General features: G+C 40.8%; 2 protein-coding genes across 3 annotated transcripts; one reads left to right on the forward strand and one right to left on the reverse strand.

The window, feature by feature from the left end:
• The first annotated feature begins 2,764 nt into the window (after positions 1–2,764).
• Positions 2,765–10,452, forward strand: LOC111668219 (uncharacterized). Of its 2 annotated transcripts, none has more exons than XM_087178731.1 (5): positions 2,765–3,732; positions 4,486–4,653; positions 4,759–4,937; positions 5,030–5,270; positions 6,008–10,452. In XM_087178731.1, the coding sequence occupies exons 1-5, from the start codon at positions 3,064–3,066 to the stop codon at positions 6,518–6,520; spliced, it is 1,770 nt and encodes a 589-aa protein (XP_087034857.1). In that variant the 5' UTR covers positions 2,765–3,063; the 3' UTR covers positions 6,521–10,452. The 2 variants fall into 2 exon arrangements, with proteins under 2 accessions (XP_087034857.1, XP_087034858.1); XM_087178732.1 differs by having other exon boundaries at positions 6,011–10,452.
• Positions 10,453–11,184: 732 nt separating this feature from the next.
• Positions 11,185–17,518, reverse strand: pdhb (pyruvate dehydrogenase E1 subunit beta). Its single transcript, XM_023424196.2, has 11 exons — positions 17,423–17,518; positions 17,268–17,327; positions 15,624–15,731; positions 15,015–15,077; positions 14,756–14,791; positions 14,295–14,485; positions 13,968–14,062; positions 13,531–13,641; positions 13,047–13,138; positions 12,824–12,965; positions 11,185–12,307 (listed from the first exon to the last, which is right to left on the reverse strand). Exons 1-11 carry the CDS (start codon positions 17,459–17,461, stop codon positions 12,162–12,164), a joined length of 1,083 nt encoding a protein of 360 aa, XP_023279964.1. The 5' UTR covers positions 17,462–17,518; the 3' UTR covers positions 11,185–12,161.
• Between the last annotated feature and the right edge of the window lie 1,092 nt (positions 17,519–18,610).

Consider the following 18,610-nt stretch of genomic DNA (forward strand, 5'->3'; position numbering starts at 1 on the left):
TGATATTCATATCTCATTCACAATAACTGTTAAATCCACGTGTGATTTTGATTTTTTTTTTTATAAAAAATACTACTACTAAAAATAATAAATTTAACAACAATAATGGAAAATATTAACTCCCCAAGATTGCAAAAATCATGAGATCATGAGACAGAAAGTTTGAAATAATCTTAAAAATCTTTATATATCTCTCTTTATTAATGACAATAGTAAAAGTATCAGGCCTTTTTACTGTATCATTTATATATTCCATTTACATTTTTTCTAATCTATAATAATAGTACTTATATGGTACAGTAGTAAATTAGTATTGTACGTTGCAGTTGGCAATGCCTGGACAACTTACTCCCCCCGACTCCTATATAAGGTCAAAATGAGTTTGAGCTCCTAAGTTTGTAGTTGTAAATCAACCTCTGTAAAGCTGTAAAATAAATCTGCATGAAAAATTCAAGTTCATGCATGTGAAACAAAATGGTGCTTGGCGACAAGATCTGTATTTGTTCAAGAAGAATGTGAAACAAAGACACAGGGAAAGAAGAAATGCTTTTGTGGATGTCTGTGTACAGAGATAAAGAGCACAGAACTGTAAAACTCAGTGTGTGACACTGGCAAGTACAAATATTGACCCTTGTAACTTCAGTGTGTGGGAACTTCAGAGCATGGTGTTTCACAGTTTTCTGCTCTTTATCAGTACACAGATGTTGACAAAACCATTACTTCTTTTTATATGTCTTTGTTTAACTTCAACTCTTGTAATTTGTTCATAGTTTAGATTGAGACTTTTTTTTTTTTTTTTAGCAAATACAAATCTCTTCTACACAAGCACAATCTTTTCATATGCAGAAACTTGAATTTCTCATGCAGATTTATTTTACAGGTTTACAAATGTTGATTTATAATTACAAACTCTGGAATTATTTGTGAACATCACTTCACATTTTGAGTTTAATTTAACGGAGTGTAGTCATGTGCATGATTTACAATTTCTTGCTTGTTGCAGGGGACCATAAGCAACCATAAGGTGTGGTTCTGGCCTGAGTTGGACTCTTCTATCCCAATGAAAACACATAAAGACAAATAAGGAAATTTCAAGCAGCTCTTCTTTTGACTATGAAATGTTTCTGAAGCCTTCTAAGGACTTAAGAACATAAAAGATTTATCAACCATCCATTTAAACCTCATTTAGCATATGCTGTAATAAAAATTAGACTTTGTGAATGAAACCGAACAAATGATATCGGTGGTGAGGTAACACAAAGACACTGTGAAAGGCAAAGTACTTCTGTCAAAATCTGTGAACAGATAGAGAGCAGAAAACTGTCAAATTTGGCATCAAAATTCCTGCACACTGTTTGACATTGAGGTTACAAGTAGAAATTTGATCCAATTTTTACACCTGAAAATGATTGGACAATGACAGTCCAATCAAAAAGCGTCCAGCCAGAAGTCATTCCATTACCTTCATCTCTGCAGTAAATCCTGAAAGGTGTAGCAGTTTCAAGATGGGCGACGACACAGGGTTGAAAATCTACTTCACTTTTCAGGATCTACGGCAGAGATGAAGTTAACAGAACAACCTCTGATTGGACTCTGCTTTGTGGTTGGATTGTTGTTGTCCAATCAGATTCAGGTGAAAAATAGGATCTAAATTCTACTTAATTGTCATAGTGTAAAAAGGTCAAAAGCTTGCTTTCATTAGTCAGGCTACTGAAGCTATACAGCTGACTTTGAGCCACTGGGGGAAATAAGTTACTCCACTGAACCCATAATCTACAGTAGCTGTGTAGTGTATCCCCGCAACAAGTCTCATCCAGATTTTGAATTGGGTATAAAGTTTAAGATTTGAAACATTCATTTTGGTGTAAGAAATTACACAAACAGTATCAGAGCCCCATTAATTGTGACAGAGCTAAATGCACAATCCATGATTATGATATAATGTTTCCACTCTCACAGCATCTGGTGCAGAAACATAACAGGCTAAAATTACAAAATTAAAGTCATTATAGAAGCCTATTGGGGACTTTATTATTATTTAAATTAAAAAGTAATTCCATGAAAGCAATTTAATGTTTATCACATGTACGTGTTCTAGGATTACACTCCACTTGACTTTATGAATATGAGCAAAGCAGGAGAAGCAGTCAGCAGGTTTCAATTAGTATTTAATATTTTTGCTTGCAGTCAGTCAGGTGTGAGTAGTTACAGCTGAGTGGTTATATTTCTAGAAATGAACGAAAGCGTAGACACAGGTTAAATTATATCATATTATCTTGAATAAAGCAACAAACAGTTCTAAATCAAAAATCAGTACATTAATACATTCTCACTCTAAATATATTATTATGTGAGAATAAACCAGGGAGATTAGATGTACTACTTAACAGTAAAAATGGCTTGATACAGTAAATATTGCATGTAGATGCATGTTCCCTGAATATAGACTTAAATCGGGCTAAGCCCCAAATGTTTACAATGTCTGGCTCCGCCCCTGCTGGTTTGTAGCCTGTTCACCACAATTACTGTTTGGCACGTACAGACAGAACTGTGCTCTTTTCTTCATTTTTTTAACTCCATGAAATAAAAAGCGACAGTGCATTAACATTTGAATTTTTAACGCCTGTTTGCTGCAGGGTTTGCAGGGTGCACAAACTTTTGCGTGTAACTGGAACTACCTCCCACCACCAGGGGGCGGCCTCAGCAGCAGCCGGGCCTGTAACAATAACAGGAAACTAATTTGTTTATGAGCCGCCACGTCCGGTTCGTCACAGCTGCTCTGTTTTCCATTTACTCCGGAGACGTTTCTGCTTAAAATCCGTGTCTGTTTTTGTCTCCATCGCTTTCTAATGTTCAATAAACTTTGCTGCACGTACCGCTAACGCGTCCGGAAGAGTTTAACTGCGAGACATCTGTGTGGAAGTCCCGGTGTTTGTTCTGGCGGGCTTCATCAGCCTTAGCTTGTAGCGTTAGCCCGCCGCTCTGAACAGCGATGTCCGCGGACAGAGTTTTTCTTTCTGCGTATTTCGACTGTTGACTCGAACCGGAGGTCTGCCGTTCATTATGGCGAGTGAAAACACCGACACCAACGCGGGAAACGATGAGGAAACCGGTCATGCATCCGAGACAAACGAGCACGATTATGCGCACGCCGCGGACACTAACTTTCCCCCCACAGAGGCGCCTTCATTCTCCGGTACACCGGCGGATGAGAGCGGAGTCACCGCTCAGGAAAGCTTTTCTACACCGGCTGAACACGAACAGAGCACACCGGGGCAGCCCACCGCTTCTCTACCGGTAGAGCTACCCGAACCGGTTGTTGGTGCGGAGGTGGACTGTCCCGGTGGAAACTATGTGGAGGCTTCCTCTCCACCGCCGCCGCCGCCGCCGCCGCTGCAGACCGAAGACGACCCCCAAAAGACCGCAGCGTCTGAAGTTCCCGCTGCCCCCACGCCGCCTAGCAGGGGCGGTGGCCGCCGGCGTGCCAAGCGGCCGGAGGACAAGAACTGCTCCTGTTGCAAGTCTGAGTTTGAGCGGCAGGGTCGCAGCTTTAACCGGAGGGCGGTGTACACTTTCACCACCCCGGAGACCGTGCAGTGGGCCTTCCCGGACTCTGTGGTGCACGAAAAATCCTTCCTGTGCGAGACCTGCGCGCAGGTCATCCGGAGCAAAGGCAAGCGCAAACAGACCGGGAAGAGGTCTCTGTGGCTGAAACCGCCTGCCACTAAACAGGTGTGTGTGTGTGTCTCCCTGATGTTAATCGCAGTATGCCTGTATCACAACCAAGAGGAAGCTCCCACATCAGCCACAGTCTGTCTCTTCACTGTGTTATCAGCACAATCAAGTCACAGAGTTCAAGATAAGTCCACACGGAAGACATTTGAGGACACTTGATTCTGTTTTAAAGGTTTTTCCAGAGTCGTCAAAGGCTTTTCTGTCCAGAAATAAACAGCCCGCACTTTTAAAGTGGGTTCCAAAGATAGGCACAAGTCAGATCTTTTTGAGTGAAACAGCATAAAAGTGTTACTATGTGTAAAAACAGAATGTAATGGAAAATATAATTAGTATACATGAGTATAGGTGATAAAAACACTTATTTTCGCATGGTACAAAGGAAGAAATGAGCCATGTCAATTTTGGCACCTTTGTTTAGATTGTGAAATAAATTTGGGCATATTTTCTATGGGTCACTGAGAGATAGACAAGACAAGAGAGAGGGAGGATGACATGCAGCAAAGGGCTGGGTCGGATTCAAGCCCATGTGGTTAGGACTGAACCTATGTGGTACGCACCAGGTGAGCCACGAGGCGCCTCATGAGTGAATCATTTCGAGCACAGCTGTGAAGTATAGTATCTTGATCTGTTGTTAATGGGCTAAAACAAACCTAACCACCAGCATGATTGTGTTTTACACTTGGGACTCATAAAGAAGTTTTGAATAATGTTCTCCCCTGTGTGTCCTTGGTGTTGGGTTGGTGGCTGCAGCCAGACGGGAGGGACAAAAAGAAGAAAGGCCGCAGGATGGGGAAGAAGAGCAAGGCAGCGATGCTGGTGAGCAAGTCCTGCTACAAGGCTGCTTTCAAAATGCTGTGGTCCGCTAAAGGCGCCAGGAAGCCCATGATGGAGTTCTGGAGTAAACAGCTGAAAGAGGAGGTGAGGCCGGGTGCTCCTGTTGGTCAGGGCAAATGGCTTTAGTCTTCGTAACGAGCATTTGTTTTGTTATTGTGTAATGTTGACCTGTTTCCTCTTGCGGTGCAGATGAAGTTATTGTCGCGACACGCAGATAGTCCCTTTCATCAGAAGGTGTCAAGCAGGAAGCCGCTGTCATCCTTCCCGTGGCGACGATGTCTGAACTGGGCCCAGGACAAAGCTCCACTCGTCACCACCTGCCTCCGCTCGCTGTTCCCCGACGTCAACGCCCTCTCCAAGAGCAGCCAGTAAGTTTGAGTTCACGCCGTCCACAGAGTTTCAACATGGGTCTTCATGAACCAGAAAAGATGAGCATCTATTCTGTTTGTTTGTGTGGCAGCCAGATGTCGGAGGACCAGGCACAGACACTGCTGGAGCGCCGAACTGTGGTGGCGCTCTCCGTCCCGCTCTTCACCAGGAACATATGGAAGAACAACTTCATGCAGGCTGCTCTGGGGGCTGAGCTCCGGCTGCAGGGCTGCTCTGGCTCTGCCCTCGACGCCCTCAACACCATGGGACTGTGTCAAAACAAGGACACTGTCAGGTTACTGCTGCACAGGCTCCGAAACGGCAAGAAGACAGTGAGTATCATGACCAGTGGTGCCGGTAGTGAAGGGCTCAAAACTAACTTTGCAGCACACAGATGAATCACCGCGTTTTACTAGAACATGTCACCACACAAACAGTCCTGTTGCTGGAAATACTCACCACAACAATAAAATGAATCACAATTCCTCCTGTTTGAATAATGCTTGAAGACACCAGGCCGACCATTTAACATCTGACAATATCTTACATTGTTAACTAATGACAACAACCAAGGCTTTCTTAAACCAGCAGCATTACTCACAGCCTCCATGTGACTAATAGCGACTGAATAACTGGCATGTTCACTCGCGTTAAGTCCGTCTGTGTGTGGTGTTTTCCTCAGGATGAACCTTTAGTGATCCTGTGAGAGTTCATGACAGGACTCATCTAAACCTAATGACCTGTCGGCCTCAGCTTAAACTGACATCACCCGACTGATGAACGCATTTTGGGAAATTGTCATGGGCACTTACTATTTTCATTTTATGGAGCAAATATGATCATTTATTCATTTAGTTATTGCAGGTTTCATTCATTCATTTATTATTTATCTGATGCTTATTGAGCTACAGGTTATATTTTTACCCTGCTGCTGGTAAAGATCTGAGAATAGCAAAGTTCCTCTTTATTTTTCATCCACCGTCATTAAATCTACTGGTTTGTAATTATTGTTTCAGCCACACGGGGGCGTTTAGTCTCATTTCTTAACTTTGTGCTGTGTTTTTGTCAGCAGACACAGAACGGACGACAAAGGATAAAGCTGAAACAAGAACAGATGAAAGGAGAGCAGATGACGGATGTGGAGGAAGAAGAAATTGAGGAAGAGGAAGACGAGGAGGTGGAGGAGGAGGAAGATGATGAGGATGACGTAGAAGTAGAGTTAGAAGAGGAGGAAGACGAAGAGGAGGAGGAGGACGAGGAAATAGAGATGGCAGTAGAGGAGGAAGAAGTGGAAGAGGAAGAGGTGCAGGACGGAGTGCAAGAAGAAGATGAGGAGGAGGAAGAGGAGAGTCGTGCAGCAGAGGAAAAAGAAGAGAAGAAGAGGAGGAAGAAGAAGGCAAAGAAGCAGAGGAAGGAGGAGAAGAGGAAGGAGAGAGGTAAACGAAAGGTGAAGGAGAGAGAAGAGGAGGAGGAAGAGGATGATGAGGGTTCGGAGCAGAAGAAGAGGAGGGTGGTGGTGGTGAGGCTCGGCCTGCTGAAGGGACACTCGGAGGTCGGACGATCCGACCTTTCAGCTCCCTAAGACATTGGCCACACCCATGGACTAAACAGGCCACGCCCCGAACCAGAGCAGGACAGAGGCCCCGCCCTTGTCTTTGGGCAGGGTTGTGAAAGGCATTCTGGGAAATGTAGTAAGTCAGTAACTGTAGAGGGAAACTGATGACAGCTTTACTTAAATGGGATATTAAAAAAAATCAGGTTGAGACAGAAATTAATTGAGGCCAGAAAAGCCTCTGAAACACAAAACCGCTTCACTGAACTAACAATAAAGCCACAGCTGATCGATCACATGATTATCTGCATCATTTTTACCCCTCGTGTGTCTCAGGTTACATCTCAGATTCACTATCAGAAAAATTACTTCCTCTCTTATTCCACCTTCCATACATACGGAGCAGCAGCTTCCAGAATACTTTCTTTTTTTTTTTTTTTTGGTAAGATTTTCGTTTACAGGTCCCATCGTTTCTTGTTGATTAATACTAGAGAGGAAGTGATCTGTAAATGTAAAATCTTACGAAGGTTTCTGAACATAACTGTGTCATTTGGTGCTAAATATAGAGACAATGGTAGAATGGAGTTGAATGCTATGTCCGGATGGACGTTTTGCGAATACACCGATCTGTCTGATTGGTGTAAAATTGTAATAATTTGAAAATGGTTTTAAAAAAAAAAAAAAATTTTTTAACAAGAAAGTCCGTACCATACGAATTAAGTTTGATGATTTCATGTTCTGCTGTTCTGATACTAGAGTACTGCTGACAGGTGTATCTGTATTTCACTATGAGACACAGTCAGTTTAGGTTTTATGCTGCTCCACGGTCATGTAATAGTTTTAAGATAAATAAAGTTTTAAGGATAAATAGACGGATAACAGTTAAGCACTTGAACCAAAACTGGCAGATTGAAGGATAAATATGCTCGTAAACAACGACTGACATCAACAACATCTGCAGCCTCTACCTCCTTAGTGTCCCTGTCTTTTGGTGACATGACTCACCACAGTCAGACCGTTAATCATTTTCTGATACCATGAGCTTTTGTTCATAGTCCCTGCTGTGTCATAGACTCATGCATTATGTCATTTGTTTCACTTCAGTGTCTTAAGATCTATAATAAAATTTATTGGTGAAAATTGCAACCTCAGGTCATCCACATCCTTCAAATAAACGGAAAGTAATTATTTTTCTTTAATATTACAACTCGAGCTGCAGTGATAAGCTGATAAATTGATTAGTTAATCAGCCAAAAATAAATTTGCCACTATTTCGATAATCCATTAATCGTTAGGATTCATTCTCTGGCTTCAGCGGCTTCACTGTGAGGATTTGCCACTCTTTGTTTTATATCATTGTAAATTAGGTAAAGCTTTGGGTTTTGAACTGTCCGTCACAAAATAAGACATTTGTCTTGTTGGACTATAGAGAACCATCATGTACATTTTCACAATTTTTTTTAATATTTTATATAAAGCAACAATTGATCAAGTGAAAAAACAAATCAAAAATGAAAAGCCTCATTACAACTTATTCTCATAAAATAGAATTTTTCCTCAAAATTACAAAATTTCCCACAAAACAATACGACATGCTCTATTATTAAGTTTCAGTGATCAGTCAATACAGTTGATAAATTCCAATTAATTGTTATGCTGCTTACAGGCCGAACGCGACTTGCGCTGCGCTCGCCGCGCGGTTCGGCGCGCTGTCCGGTGAAGTCGCGGGGGACAGAGCAAAAATGGGCGGAGTTTCCAAAACTTCTAGCGGGACCACGAGCGGGACACGTCCACGCTTTTGCGTTCCGTTGTTGAAAGATGTATCTTAGCTACAGGCTTTTAAAACCATGGATTGTTTATCTAAAAAAACACCTGACGTACCTACTTGGTGAGAGATCTGTCGCCATGAGAGGGCTTTCCTGCCGACGTCCCGGTACAAGCGCAAGCTTGTATTACATATTTAGGGGTATTCTGAGACGCACAGAATCAGTTTCTCCGCCATTATTGTTTTGCGCCGTTTTTTAATTACTGTGTTTCAATTGGCTGCGCGGATGAGCGTCACAGCGCACGTGCTCGCCGTTAGAAACAATGAGCGTCAGAGCGCAGCGGTGACGTTGCCGCGTTCTGTCTGTCAGCAGCTTTAGTTTAATGCTGCAGCTGAATATGGAAAACTATTCAGTTGTGTGTGGTTGTAAATTACAGGTAACCAACCAGTAATTAATATTGCAAAGTCAATTTCTAATAAACAAACAGGTTTAAATTCATTTGTTTTTTTAGTTGTTTTTTTTTTTGAACATTTTAACAGTTTTCTCAACTATTTGTAAATTTAACCAATCTGTGTCTCTTCTTCATCTCCTAGTGTCTTAAAACCATATCTACATGTACTCTTTCAAAAACATTTCACTGTAGTTAGCTCCAATTACTTTTTTTTAATTTTTTCTTTTTACAAAAGCATTTCTGGCCTTCAGGGGGAAAACAAAGCTCCACTTGGTGTGAAAGTATGAGTGCTTCATGGAGGCTGGACAACCCCAAACATGCCTTGAATAAAGCCATCAGCGATCACCGATAACTCTCTGTAAATGTTTAAATGTCTGACAGGTATGTTACAGATGAGTGACCATCAGCAGCAGTCGCTTCTGTTCTACATGTTTATCCAGCTGCTGCACGTTAAAGTGGTGAAAATGGTTTTATTTTCTGATCCTGACTTGGGTTGGAATTTCTTCATTTAACGTCACAGCAGCTCTTTCATTTCAGAGTTTAGTTGTGCATCTCCTCTGTCATAAAGTTTATAAACTCACAGGAAGAGAATCTGGTTTGATATTTTTTTTTGTTTTCAACACTGTGGAAGTCTCAAGCTGAGTCTGTTTATAGTCTGAAGCTGTGTGTGTTTCTTCTTTTAAATTGTTTCTGTGAGCTGAGTGGATGCACAGCTGATTGAAGGACCTGGGATATATCGCTTTATTATTTTTTTCTAATTGTCTGTTGGCTGCAGTGAACCCAACAGCACAGATTCACGGCTTCAGTGTGTTCGCTTGAAGCACGTTGAGGCCTTTGTGCTGCGTTCACGTCATCTGGGATTGGGGAGATCAGAAATGGGGCATATTGTTTCTGAATTGCAAGCTTTAATGTTATCTGCCAACTGAGGATGGCTGCATGATCACAGTTGGTCGTATGTGGATTAAAAATACTGTCCATTGACACTATAAAACTGTAACCGACTGTAGTTGACAGTAAATATCCGTGTTTGCAGATAATATCAAATCTATTTTCTAATTTCATAATTACAACTTTGATGTTTAAACAAATATTATTTACAGGTGGAATAACTGCCATTTACTTTAACCCCAACATGACATGAACGCAGCATTAGAGCCCTATAAAAAAAAAAGCTTTTAAGATAAAGTTCATAATTCATAAATAAATCTCATGATTAACATCAAAAATCTCATTTTTGATGAATATTTTTTCTAACAATCCAGATATTCATCAGAATTCAAAAAATAATCTACATTTTTTCTCCTGTTAATAATTTCAGAATAATGTATGAAGTATTTCCAAGAGAAAATTAAAACCATGTGACATTCTTCTTTCCAGGAGATAATTAAGAAATTAAAGACCTATAAAATAAAGTGTTTAAAGAGTTTAATAATAATGTTTAATAAAGTATTTTTGGTCACAGAATGATTTCAGTTTGTCAGCACTTCTCTCTCCTGGTCAGAAAACTTTGGAATGAAAGTTTGTGAACCAAGAGATGATGCGTCATAGTTTTCTTTATAATGAGGGTTCGATCTTTGAGTTTCTCAAAGGTTCTTTGGTAAATGTTTTTGTTTTTATGCGTTTGAGTTGATGACTGTGACAGGTGTGTTTTCTGACTGTTGATCTCAGATCTGATGTTCAGCCACTGACTCTGATCCCTGCTGGTTCCTCTAAACATTTGCCAATAAAAAATGTTTAAGGCTTCACCTGCTCTTCAGCTCCAACTGTCTCTTTTCTCTTCTGCTTTTTAAAAAATGTAATTTTAGGTTTTTCAGAGATTTTTCTTGGTCAGGGGAGAGTTATTCCATTTCTATGGGAAAAGGCAAACAACTCATGTCGTGAGGAAAAGTAGAAACTGGGACCAGAATATATATATTACCTACAGTAGTAATATTTGGAAAGTAAAAAAGTACAGTAACTCAAGCACTGTCCTTAAGTATGTACATGTACTTCCATCTGTTGGTTTATACTTCCACTCCATTACATTTCAGAGGGAAGAAATGTACTTTTTACTGCACTACATTTATAAGACAGCTGTGGTTAGTAGTTGCAGATGGAGATTTAACCTGAAACAAAATGTGATAAGAATATAAAATACAACAGTGTTTAAGATTAAATCAATGGGTCCCAACTTTTTTTTGGCTTTTATTTGAAAAAACAAACAAAAAACAAAAAAAAGTAGTTTGGGTCCCAGTCAACTAAATTACTGTATATAAAGTAGTTAGAGACGCTCCACCGTGACCTGCTGCTAACACATCTGCATCACTATCAAGAATCTAGTAATATTTTTTATTCTCCAGAACAAGTACTTTTACTTAAAAGTACATTTTGCTGATACTTTCTAACTTTACTTAAGTAGTAATACAGTATTTTTTATATTATGGTATTGGTGCTTTTACTTAAAAACTTTACTTTATGCAAAAGACTGAAGCAGCGTGAAGGATTGAAAGGTTTTTATTTCTGTAACAGAGTCATTTACAGCAACAAAAACATCCAGAGAGCTGCTGCAGCTACAATAAATATTCATGACCACACTCCACCTCCAGTGCTCGGCTGGTTCATTCTTCTTCTCTGCTGCTTTTAGAGCCGGACCGAGTTAAGTGCGAGGAATCAAGTTAATAGACTGATACAGTATGTTTTGGTGGTTGGAAATATATGGGAGTATATTAACAACATAACTACTGAGAGTACAAATTAAGTTTTAGTCAGTCTGCAAGTCTAAATTTGTCAGATTTTCAGATACTCTTTGCTCTCGTCTCAAATGTTTTGTCAGATTCTAAGTGCGTCAGTACTTTTTCAGTTCTAGGTTTGGGGAAGATTAACATAAATAAAGGCCTTGGCCAGAAAAAAATGTGCTGTTAGAAAAGTTCCTAATTTAGATGAGGAAATTTCTGTTTTTTAGTAAGTTGTAAATTAGTTGAAGAATCTCACTGAGCTTTTTATTGTTAGTTAAGTCTAAACACAAAGATCCTCTGGTTGGCTGAGGAAGTTAAATTCAAACGATTATTCTGACCTGCAGACTGATCAAATCCTGACATTCTTTGTTCTCACTCAGCAGTTTTGTCGTCGCCAAACGTCACAGAAAGATCTACAGGATAGAGCAACTTTTACTTTGAAGGGGAGGAAGTGGACAGAGCAACCAGAGCCACATGCAGAGTTCGGTTAAGTTTGTATCAGGGGCAATGACTTGACTGGACTCTGTGTGTCCTCCACTCTGGGTGCAGGTTGAAGAGCTGTGCGTTTCATTGACCAACATCTGGTTGGAAACTTTATAGTCAGGAGCGATTCTTAAGAAATTGTTTGGCTGTATTTACACCTGGTTAAAATATTTTACCAGACTAAGTTTCCACCATCTGTGTGAACAAGACAAAGAGGATTCAGGTGGGGTTGTCCCATAAGTGTGTTTGTGTGCGTCTCAGACATTGAGGGTCTTTTTGACAGAGAAGATAATATCTTTGATCTGCGGCAGGCTGTGGTCCTCCAGGATTTTGGCGTACGGCATGGGGATGTCTACGCCCGTCACTCTGGTGACTGGAGAGTCCAGGTAGTTGAAGGCAGGACCTACAAACACACACAGGAGGTTAGAGATTTCATTGTAGTGCTTGAAGAGTTCTCAGCACACTGTTGATATTTCAAACCACTCAGGAGGTTTTGTTTCGTGCCGTAACAAAATCTTTAAATCAAGATATCCAGGTGTAGAGTTCGCAGAGGTACGGACAAAATTAATGATATGAAGTGGAAAAAATTGCAATGTAGGGTGTTCCAGACATTACTAAGGAACAGTTCAACACAAAAGAAAATATGCTTATTGTCTGAGATATATTCAGCCTGTAGACTGGCTCTGTCCAACACCCATCTCCACCTACCAGCATGTCTACAGATCACAAATTAATGTCTTACTTCCTGTTCATTTAATCTGGGGGTGACAGGGTGATGTGCCAAACCATTTCTAGTCTGCTAGTTGTTTTTCCACCTGTTTTCAGTGTGTGTGCTAAGCTAAGCTAAAAAGATGCTGGTCACAGAAGTGCCATCACTTAGAAACTCAGATTTCAGATTTACAAGTTAGTCAGCCGTTACCTTCCATGACCCTGGCGCAGATCTCTGCTCCGACGCCAAACTGAGGCCAGCCGCCCTCCACTGTCACCAGGTGGTTGGTCTTCATCACGCTGGTCTCAATACTCTCCACATCCAAGGGACGGATAGTCCGCAGGTTGATCACCTGATGCACAGACAGGAAGTAGTTAACACACTGCTGAGCACAGGTCACCTATGTCACATATCAACAGGTGTGTTTCTCTACCTCACACTCGATTCCCTCCTTGGCGAGGACAGCGGCGGCATCCAGACAGTGACTGACGTAACGAGAGTGAGTGACCACAGTGACATGATTCCCTGAAACACAGAAAGGAGAAGAAGGAGGTTTAATTCAAATTTCTTTCAGAATTTAGAGTGTAGACAAACAGTTGGTGCCTATTCTCCAGTCGATGCCATTAAACCACCACAGAAGAAGACGGTGCAACAACATGATGTGATTAAAGGAGCACCAGTCAAAAACATTTAAAAAACAGGATGGAAACATAGTATTTATTTTTGTTCCATCTCCTCATCAGTCCACATATCTTTCTTGCAACTCAAGCTGTAGCTGAAGACGCAGCACTGAAGTGTTGGACGGACAGATACACCGTTGTTACTCAAGGAAGAGTTTTGTGGTCGGTTTCGAGGAAACAGAGGCTTCGATGGAGCAGTGTGGAGGACGGTGTCCTGTGTGTCTGTCTCTGTCTCACCTTGTCTCTCCACCTTGGCCTTGCCGATGGGAATGGTGAAGTCTTTGGACTGTGACTCCTCAGACATCTCGAAAGGAACGCCGTACATCAGCTCGTTCTCCAGGAACACCACTGCAACACACATTCGGGCGGAGTTCAGTGACAACAGTTACAGACACAGTTCACACTGGGCAGATCTTGCAGCTGTCTGATATAAAAAAGCATAAATGTAAAAATATAAATGCTTCCAAGCAGCATTGAAGACTGAGACTGTCAGAGAATAACTGGTTTGGAGAATCATATGCAAAGTGCTACAACAAATATTAGGTTATAAAGTCCCTATGAACTGTGGGAAGCGACAGATACTTGGTTAAAATACTGTGAGTAGAAAGTAAAACAGCTACTGAAAGGAAGTGGGGGAAGGTAGCTCCACAGACAAAGGGGCTAGCCTCTCTCACCGGGGTTGTCGTCTCTAATGGCTGATTTCAGGAGACCTTTAGCATCTTCCGAGTTCCAGGGACTAACAACCTTCAGACCTGGACAGTGAGCGTACCTGCAGACAGAGACAACAATCACACTGACACCAGTAGCTTCTTGTTCTTGTTGTATGTGGCTTTTTTTTTTTTTATGTCGCCACGCTAATTTCTTTCATGTCTTCTTTCATTTCAGTTCTTTGTCTATTTTCTTTCCTCTCAGTTTGTCTCTGTGTTGCTGTTCTTATAAAGCTGCAATCACAGTAATAAGAGCCAACTGACAGTAACAGTATCAGGTGTAAGTGAACGCACCATGCAGCGAAGCACTGCGAGTGCTGTGCAGCGACACCCGCTGATGCTCCGTTGGGTCCTCTGAAGACGATGGGCACCGTCTGGAGACCAGCTGACATGTAGTAGGTCTTCGCTGCGGAGTTGATGACCTGGTCGATGGCTTGCATGGAGAAGTTAAAGGTCATGAACTCACAGATGGGTCTCAGACCGGCCTTCAGGGGACAACACATTAACATTAGTGAGAGCTGCTGGTCATGTTCACAAAATAACATGAACACATTTCCACAGAAGAGTCATCATTTTTATTCATTAGAATTTACACTAATTTAATGGTATTTTTTTTTATTTTTATGGTAAGGTGCATTTATTCACAGTTCCAATTGATTCATTATGACAACACTCACTGCAATAATCATATTGTACAGTGAGGGGTTTGTGTGTGTTCAGTGAATGTGCTGCATTGTGGATGAACAGGAACTCACCATGGCAGCTCCCACTGCAATGCCAGTGAAGCCCATCTGCATATGAGAGAGAGAGCGAGAGAGAGAGAGAGAGAGAGAGAGAGAGAGAGAGAGAGAGAGAGAGAGAGAGAGAGCCCCTTAATCAGCTGGAAAACGTTTCCTTGGTGTTTCCAGTGTTTTAATCAGACAACAAATGAAACCAACTCAGACAGAAGACTCTCAAACAGCTGAATCAGTTTCATGTACAACAGAGGACATTTGTGAAGGTCGAGCGTCTCACCTCTGAGATTGGAGTGTCAATGATGCGTTGATCTCCATACTTCTTCCACAGGCCTCTGCTCACCTACACACACACACACACACTTACTTTAGTCACTGTTGAGGAAATTACATAGACATTTCCTTGGAGACTCACCCTGACATTAGCCACTGACCCAAAAATCAGCTTTTTTCCCAAATGGGAGACACGACTTTTTGTCCCAAACTGGACAAGCTGTCCCCAGTTAACTAGTCTACAGAGGGAGTGGCTTCTTGTTTTAAGCCGTTCAGTTGAGGTGTATGATGTGTAAAATGTTGAATTTAAGGAAATCTATTTATTTCAATTTATACAAAAAGATTACCTTAAATTAGAAAGTAACAGACGATATCTGAGGTATGAGCTGCCTTGAATCATGATCATTGGTCTGCGTGTACAGAGCTGCCTTTCTCCCTTCTCACAATAAAAGTGCCTGAATCAACAGAGGCCCATGTTCTGACATGATCACAAAATTAACAAAGGATATGAACTCGTTTTACAACCTTTCGAGCTGTGAATCTAAAGAACAGGAACAGACAAGATACGGTGATAGCGTCTTCACGAACCTCATCCACTGTGTGACGGTCTACTCACCTTGTAGGCTCCGTCGTACTGAGCCACCTCCTCACCCATCAGGAACACCCGCTCGTCCCTCTCCAGCTCCTCATCCATTGCCTGGTTGAGGGCATCACGGACAGTCATCTGACAACAGCAGCACCACAGTCAGTACTGACCCACTACTGGCACCCAGAGGATAGTTCATCCTCACGTCTGTCACATGTCAAGCCATCCTCTTAAGTGAGGCTTTTTAAGTTAGGTACAATTGATTTCGAGTCAATACAAGTTTAATTACAATATAATTTTAATTTAAGATGAACTATTAGGTTGCCAGCGTGTGGAAAATCCTCCAGAACTACACTTTTCTTGTCCTTGTAGCTCTTTAATTCATTAGGGAGACCTCCTCAATGCACTTTACTTTAGTTTTGGTGTCTGTTGTTGTTACAAGCAATCAGCAATAGTTTTATTTTTAATAATTGTTAACCCACATTTCTCTATACTGAGTCCACTTTTTACAGACCTCCTCACACAGTTCTCTTTACTGACATGTAGCTCGGCTCAACAGTAAGCTCACATTGAAAATGCACTAAAGGAAACAACACTTCATCCACATCACAGGATCAACTCTGGTACCAAAACACTGTCAACACTTGTCTCTCAACGGTAAAACTTTGTCACTCACTAACAACAGGTAGCATCAGTATTCATTTAATATGAACTAAAATTGCATTATTACAACTAAAAGAATGACACTTCTTAATGCGTGGGCTGTGCTACCTTACAGTATGTGTCACAAATGAATCAGAAATGCCGAAATCTGCTTTTTTTGGGCAATTTTTTAGGAGTGACACATATTATAGATATATATTCACATATTTGTATAAGACTGCTGCAGATCTATAAATAAATCAGCAATAGTCAACTCTTCTCTTCTGCATCTGGCCACAAGTTCTCATCCACATCTAACCTTAAATCATCTCTTCAATACACCAGGAAAAGAATACCAGACAATCTTCTGCAAATGTGTCCTGACATCCAGCCTTTATTGTGTCCAAGAGAGACATCTGATCATAAGAAATGATCGTGAGGAAAATAATTCCTCTGTAGGGCTGAGGAATAGAGAGTAAGGTGGAGGGGAAAATGACCCCATCCTGGGATGGGCTGAGAGAAAGAGTGAAACATCACATGTGCCATTTCCTCACCTGGCCTTCAAGTCTTTCATGGAGGCGATTAAGCAGTTAAAATAGGTGCTCAGTGTCCCTATTAGAAGTTTATTTTGATCAAGATGTAGCAGAATGTCGAAAATTTCAGTTTAATTTAAAGTAATTTGGCGTTTTAGATCATAATTTTACCGTGTTTGAAACTAATATGCTAGAGTTCAAAATGGACCATAAGCACACAGAGGTTTGGTGGTTGCTGAGTTTGAAAGGTTTGCACAGTTTTAATCCACACTGTCTGTTTTGGTAATGGTGAAGACGGGGATGACATGATGTGACCTGACACGAGCGGAGATTTGAAGATTAACACTAAACTTAATTTAAGTAGGTAGCACAAAGTCCGATACTATAAGAACTTATAATAACAGCTGTACTTTGTCATTAAACTCCAGAGTTTAAAAAAACATAAAAAATAAATAAGTGTTGGCTGTGGCTAACGTTAGCCTGTTAGCTGCTAACCGACCTGCACTGCGGCCGGAAGGGTCCTGTGAAATCCCCGCCGCTGCAGCGCCGACACGGCATTCTGTAAAGACAGCGAACCGCCATTATCCATCTTAAACATGTTACAAAACCAGACTGAAACAAATACAAAAGAAACATTTCTGAATAATCCCAAACCTTTCCTGTACGGAGAAAGCACCTCAGGGACACCGCCATCTTCACTCTGTCCTCTGCCGGATAGAAGGCGGGGACTACACAGAGGTCAGTAGATTTCGACCAATCAGTGCTGCGGGTGATGTCTACGTTAGAATGCGTCATGATACAGAGCCAATCACAGCGGTTAACTAGAGATGGAGGCGGGAGAAAGCGAAACACGGAATCCAAGGACACTGCTGCCCTGTCATTTGGTATGGAAGACCAAACTCTATTGAAAGATAAATAATAAAATAAAACTAGAAAAATTCCTGGAGAAATTTTGAATGTGCCTGCTGCTTGGTGCATGTACTTCACGCCTCACGTTACAATCTGCACAAAAGCCATTTGAAGCTGTCACATCTGGCAAAAATAACCTCACACTGACGGTTTCAAACACAAATTTGTCCCCACAACCATAGCAAGACGTGTACACACAGTGTTGTGCCATTCACACTTAAAAAAGATCTAGTTCAATGTTCATTAGTTCATACAGATGAAAATGAACTAGTTCACGTTCATTTGTTCTGTTTTTTGTAGCTATCTGAGATCTTTGGTCAACATCTGTTAAACTGATTTTTTTTAATTATTATTTTTTTAATTAATTTATTTATTTGATAGAAACTCATACAACTTCTTTATCTCTTGTAACAGTTGTGGAAAAACACATTTGGAGGGTCAGGTGCTGAAGCTATTGGAGTGAACAAATTATTAGAAACACCTTCCAGTATAACCAACAAAATATATAGTAGCGGAACAGGTCAACAATTTGGGAAACATATTTCTTCCTTTTTCTTTAAATAGGAATAACAATAACAATCTCATGTCTGTGATTTAAACTTGCAATAACTGATTCTTTTGTCCACTTAGGGGCAGTGGAAACAAGTTGCAAACTCAACATTAACATATAATCAACACATTTCACATTGTCATTTGGTACATTGTTACTACAAAATCATTTATTATGTCTGGCTCTGTGCAAAATTTACAAAAAATACACTAATTAAAAGCTCACTAATTAATATACTGTATTTGTTGAATTTGAGAAATGTAAAAACAACACTGTGTTTTCTATTTTGTTGTTCTGTTTCTGTTTTGTGAAAACTTTGTTCTGCACTTAAAGTCCACAGTAAATAGCTGCTGCCCCAAACTAATGCAAATTCTGACATACTA

Source organism: Seriola lalandi, unplaced genomic scaffold, assembly GCF_002814215.2.
Source record: "Seriola lalandi dorsalis isolate HSWRI2012SDOR001 ecotype SW California unplaced genomic scaffold, Sedor1 jcf7180002054722, whole genome shotgun sequence".
NCBI classification, from domain to species: Eukaryota; Metazoa; Chordata; class Actinopteri; order Carangiformes; family Carangidae; genus Seriola; species Seriola lalandi.

Coding starts and splice junctions, on each gene's coding strand:
- LOC111668219 (XM_087178731.1), top strand. CDS start 3,064: ATGGCGAGTGAAAACACCGACACCAACGCGGGAAACGATGAGGAAACC. Junction 4,654..4,758: donor GTAAACAGCTGAAAGAGGAG/GTGAGGCCGGGT, acceptor CTTGCGGTGCAG/ATGAAGTTATTGTCGCGACA. Junction 5,271..6,007: donor TCCGAAACGGCAAGAAGACA/GTGAGTATCATG, acceptor TGTTTTTGTCAG/CAGACACAGAACGGACGACA.
- pdhb (XM_023424196.2), bottom strand. CDS start 17,461: ATGGCGGTGTCCCTGAGGTGCTTTCTCCGTACAGGAAAG. Junction 14,792..15,014: donor TTGACACTCCAATCTCAGAG/GTGAGACGCTCG, acceptor TCTCATATGCAG/ATGGGCTTCACTGGCATTGC. Junction 12,966..13,046: donor AGGAGGGAATCGAGTGTGAG/GTAGAGAAACAC, acceptor TCTGTGCATCAG/GTGATCAACCTGCGGACTAT.